General features: G+C 47.0%; 1 protein-coding gene across 2 annotated transcripts in view; it reads right to left on the reverse strand.

The window, feature by feature from the left end:
* Positions 1–317: 317 nt before the first annotated feature.
* The window catches only part of LOC109324295 (2-hydroxyacylsphingosine 1-beta-galactosyltransferase-like), an 18,214-nt gene continuing 12,989 nt past the window's right edge, over positions 318–5,542 (reverse strand). Inside the window, exons 4-7 of one of the 2 annotated variants that reach the window (XM_019556280.1) lie at positions 3,196–3,335; positions 3,012–3,088; positions 2,394–2,613; positions 318–1,372 (exon numbers count right to left, since the gene is read on the reverse strand). In XM_019556280.1, coding sequence (XP_019411825.1) covers positions 1,057–1,372; positions 2,394–2,613; positions 3,012–3,088; positions 3,196–3,335 — 753 coding nt within the window. In that variant the 3' untranslated portion in view covers positions 318–1,056. Of the gene's footprint in view, positions 1,373–2,393; positions 2,614–3,011; positions 3,089–3,195; positions 3,339–5,542 lie in introns of both variants that reach the window. The other variant, XM_019556279.1, reaches the window with a different exon arrangement.

Here is a 5,542-nt window from a genome sequence, read left to right on the forward strand (position 1 = left end):
CAGGCATCTCTTTCATGCACTCTTCTTCAACCACATGCTTGAGGCACGCCTGGGTGTCAGGTGGGTGTATCCACATGTATATGAGAAAGGTGTGCGTGTGGGGGGAAACAATCCCTGAAAACCTGATTGGAAAAGAGGGGCCCTAGGAGATGAGGGATATAGGGAAGAGCCGGTAGCCAGTCACACTGTGTGGGGTGGGAGATAGCTGTGGCTTGTGGTGTGTGCATCTGTGTGTGTAGATGCCCAATAGGACTTCAGTGAAACTATGGCTACCTCTGCCATAAGACATGCATTAACTTAGGCAGAAGGCACTGCTAAGGAGAAAGAATATAGTTTATTAAAAATAAATAAATTAGCACAAAGAACAGAGCACAACATGTTGAGGGAAGCAGGAAGGATGTCTGCCCAAGAAATTTAAAACAGAGATTGAGTTTTAAAGAAAAACATTTTGGTGCCATTTTCCTACCCCTTCCACAGCTCCACTTTGGGCTCTTCACCTGAACACAAAAGAAGTGTCCCAAGCCTCAGGATACTGGTTAATGAGGCTGGGGATAAGTGGTAACCAGCCCAGACAAGGCCCTTATCCCTGTTATATCAGGACCTGCCTTCTGTACCTCATGGCAGGTCCTGATATAACCTTCCAGTTTAATGCCAGCATCAAAACCAACATACATAAAAAGGAAGCAATTGTTTGCTCCTCCCCAGAGGTCTACCCACTCATCCCCCTTTCCCAGAGTCCTGGCCAAATATATCCACCCACACCTGAATTTATGACCCCACCCACATTTGCTGTACACCAAGGTGTGCATATAGGCTTCTGCAATGCTCTCCCACCTTTCCAGCACAACAGCAGCCAGATAACCAGTTATATACCCACCTCAGAATCCACATCCCCACCCGCATGTTCTGTACACAAAGGCCTGCACACAGAGCTCTGCTATGTAGCCATCAAAACAGCAGCCAGGCCAAAAACTCTTCAGTCTCTCCATGCATGCTTGCAAAGTGAGCCTTTGCACTGAAGTCTGCCTTGCTGGAGGGGATGCATCTGAGAAGGCCCTACTTCAACTTTTTCTCTTCCACCAAATGGCCATTTGGACACTGGCCATTCAGATGCATGGGTCTGACGCCCTTTCCCATGTACCACACAATGACTTTGTACAGGGCAAAGGCTGCCCCAGCTAGACACAAGAGAAAAAGAGCCAAGACGTCAAGGCAGTAGTACTCATAGAAGGAGAGGTCGTAGACAGCTGGGCGAAGGTACGGTGCCCCATCGTGGCGGAGGAGGTACTCCAGCCAGTACACCGTACGATTCAGAGCACGCATGGGCGTGTCTAGATGCAGAGCTGAGATCAACTTGGCTGCTTTATGGTAGCTGCAAGACAGGAAGAGAAAAAAAGTCACCTGTTTGTGCTGATGCATCATAACAGCCCAAATCCTCAAGGAAACCAAGCAGTCTCAGCTCTCAGATTGTGCAGGCATGGACCCTAAACATGAATGGGCCCTCTATCTGCCCCTGATGGCCAAGCCAATTGCAGACACTAATAGAGCTTTATAGCATTCACCTGTTCTGCAGGTTTGCTACGGCAATGCAAACCTCAGTCTATTCTGCCTCTCACATCATGGATGGGCTGTCAGTTCAATTCCAGGGACAACAGAAACTCCTCTGAAAACTTACCTGGGAGTTCTGAGGGTGGAATTACACTAATGCCAACATCACATCACAGAACCAATTTTCTAACAATGGCCCCAACCCAAGGCAGGGCTGAGCACTGTGAGCTTACAGTGAAGTTGACAGCAATTGAGATAACTAAATGGTTTGAAAGAGGAAGTCACACACAGCAGTTTAAACATGAGCTGTCAGGGGGATTTTGGGAGGTTGATGTCTACATCACATGGAAGCAAGACATCTGGTGGAGCAGTAAGAAATAATTCACAGGCCAAAGGGTCTGGCTTTCAAAACAAAACAACTACAACAAAGCAGCTAAAGAATCATATCTCATGCTTGCAGGCCCCACCAGTATCTCTGCACTCTCTGCTCACTTAATGCTGTCTGCTTAAATAAATTAGGGACATCCTGTCTTGCCTGGACTGGTAACATACTACCAAAAGACAAGGAGGCTCAGTATCAGCCTCTCAGGGACATTTAAAGTCAAAGCCAAGCAAAGACTAATCATATTCCCCTTGACAGTAAACCTGGACAGTCTTGTATATCCAACAGGGGCAAACATCAAAGGATAAAAGGCAACAGGATGTCCAGCAAGGCAAGCAATATAGCTGGTTGAACGAGTGCTGGACCACTTGTTGTCATGGGCTTTGCCAAGGATACACCCAGTTATTGGCATCCTGTGCCCTGCACCTCTGAACCGAACACTTGGTCCTTCCACATATCTCACCTGGGATCAGAGACAACTGTGACTATGGCTTGGTAGAGGTCATCTTCAGTGAATCGGCCCCAGTCCATGAGAATCCCCATGCCCTTTGCCTGAACTCTCGTCATGATGTCAAACTGATCCCCATAGAAAGGGAACCCCACCACTGGAACTCCGTGATAAATTGCCTCAAAAATGCCATTCATCCCACAGTGGCTGACAAAGGCTTTCACGTTGGGGTGACCTATGAAAAAGTAGAGGTGAGAAGGCGGAAGGCATGCCATGCTCCTCGGGAACACTCAGACAGATACCCCAATTTATCTCCATCTTTCTTCACACCAATGCATGCTGTAGGTTGAAGGAAAACTGGGCACATTTGGGAGATAGTATGAAGGCTCCTGTTTACTCCAAGATCATCACCACCTCCCACTTCAGACAGCTAGCGGGTTGGGTCCCTAAAGAGCAGGATCAAGATACTTGCAAACCAGAACTGTTTTGAGCATTGGGCCTGGACACACAGTAGTGGCATTTGTTTGAGGTGTTTTTGCTCCACAGTGGAACAACCCCTAATAATGTTGGTAGTTCTCACATTCACACACATCCACTCACCCCTCGGCACTTATGTCACTATCCCCGTCTTACCCAGCAGGTCATTCTGGGGCAGCCACTCCATCATCAGCGTATTCTCACCCAGGTGAGCAGGCTTTGGGCCAAAGTACCTGCCAGAAAAAGTGAAAGAGAAGGCAGATTATGGGGTGGAACCATCCTGTGAAACATGGGATTTCTGCTAAACCAGAACCAATGAGAAAGCTCCTTTCTCCCTCACCTCCAAACGACCCTCTGAGGAAGGCGGGCAAACGCCCCAGCCATCTTGTCCACCATGTCACTTGGGAGCGCGCGGATCCCAATGCCGAAGGAGACAACAACGACACCTGCATCTGCAGCTTCCACCCAAAGATGCAAGCCCTGCTAGCAAAAAACACATGTACAACTACACCATAAAGCCTCTCCCACACAAGCTTTGAATGTCTTATTCCATCTCAGCAGTGGGAAACTCTCGTCTTGGAGAGACCACATCCTCTCTATAGTGAGGTTATCTCCCAGAGTTTGCCAAGAGATCTATAGCTACTATGGCTCCTACTCATAGCTGTCAGGCATGGGAAGAGCCAAGTTGAGCAAGCAGAGTCTAGATAATCCTCCCTGCCAGGAACTTTGTAGGGAGCTGTCAAGAACATCCATGTCATGGTTCTGCTGCTTTGGAAAGCTCTGCACAGAGGCTGGTAACAGAGGGACTTGACGAGGGCATCCAGTTAACACAGGTTGCAGAGTGGCAGAGTGCAGAAGGTTATGGGTAAATTCTCATTCCCTAAAATTCCCTTGGATTAAAGAGAACACATACAGAAAAGTTGGAGCTGTAAAGGAAGTGTAGAGCTTTCCAAAGCTGCCTCAAGGATCTGGATACCAAACTTTCCATTGAGTACTTTGGGGAAAAAAAAAATCCTCAGCCTTGACATCTAACTTCCCAAAAACAAATCCTGTCGAGGTCTTGGCAAGGCACATGGAAACCACAAATGGCTTTCCCTTAATTTTGATTTTAAAAAAGAAAAAAGAAAAAAAATTGGAGTGGGTGAGAAGATTCAGCCTTGTGAGAGACACATAAATAAAAAGAGCACTTCATTTAGAAACCACAAATCTATTTTCGATCATTTCACAAGTGTAGCTGTGCTGATCTAGAGTTACAGTTATTCTCAGGGAAGACCTCCCCTGAGAGACCTCTGCCAGATGCTCGCCATATTTAAATGTCTGTCTTCACACAATGATCTGAAAAAAGGAGGTTATGACTCCATCCTTTAAAAGTTTGGGTGTGCACTTGATTTAAAACTAGCTTTTCTCGAATTTCATGGAAATATGTTCCTTTTAAGAACTGCTTTAAAACTATTTTTTTAAGCAGGGGGTAATTTCATATTTTAAAAACACTATCATGGCTCTTGTCCCTCAGTAATTAAGTTACTAGTGAAACTCTATTAAAACTGCCAACAACTGAAGTTTAGGGAAAGACAGTTGACCTTGGAAAATGTCCTCTTCTCCCCCTTGAGTCCCCTTTAGCAAACACCAAATCCACATTTCCAGTGCCAGGGACAAACTCTCAGCCACAGCCATGTTTTAAATACAACATGGATGAAAAAAAGACAGATGTAACGGGGCAGCCTGCTCCTTTAAGAGGGAACAGTCAGCCCTATTGAGAAAGTCCAGATAACAGACATTTGGATAGGCGCAGGTGTCTTGCTAGAAGATTTCAAAAGAGCCCCTAGATGAGAGAGGAGAAAGCCAGCTATGAATGCAACTGCTACAAGAAGGGGCCAAGCTGCTGTATCCTGCTTCAAGTCCCTTTGAAGTATGCTGGAAAGATACACTAACACTTTCTTACAGGGTATCTTATTGTATGTCTGTATGGTTACTGTGATTCCTTCTGGAGAAAAGCTGGTCAGGCTGCATGCTCTCTCTGGTCATCCAATGGCAAAGGAGCAGCAATCCATCTTGAAAGACAGACATGTAAAGCAGGAGTTGGTAACCCACAGCCTGATACACAAGACATGAGAGGCTGCTGGAGCACAGTAATTGCTACGCTCCAGCAGACTCGATTAATCGAGTCTGCTCTGATGTGCTGGAATGCCAGTGCGTCAGAGCAGCCTCTGCGCTCTGGTATAGGCTTAGTCTTGGAAGGTGCTCAGTGTACTGCTCCAAAGCAAGGCAAAGCACCCAGGTACATACATGGAGTTAAGTATCTGAGTAACTCCACTAAAGGCAGCAGGACATACGTAAAAGTTAGGGCTACACTTAGGTACTCTGTAAAGTAGTGCAAAGCTTCAGGTGCCGATTCGATTTGGAGGAGATTTGGCCCGACTCGGTGGCCGAATCTCCGAATTCAAATGGAATCGGAACCAATTAAAAGGTCCAGACTGATTCAAAGTTTTCCAAATCTTCGGAAGAGATTCAGAGAGCTTTGAAGTATTTGGACAGTCCCCACCCACTGCAGCAGGGAGCTGCAGCTGAACTTAGAGCTGATAAGCAGGGGGTGGGAGAGGGGATTGGAGGAGGGGGGAAGGGATCATGGGGGGACCTCTGCCAGGCCCCATCCCCTGCCCGCTCCCCCAGCCCCCCATGGCTGTCCC

Source organism: Crocodylus porosus, unplaced genomic scaffold, assembly GCF_001723895.1.
Source record: "Crocodylus porosus isolate Cpor-Errol unplaced genomic scaffold, CroPor_comp1, whole genome shotgun sequence".
Classification (NCBI taxonomy): domain Eukaryota; kingdom Metazoa; phylum Chordata; order Crocodylia; family Crocodylidae; genus Crocodylus; species Crocodylus porosus.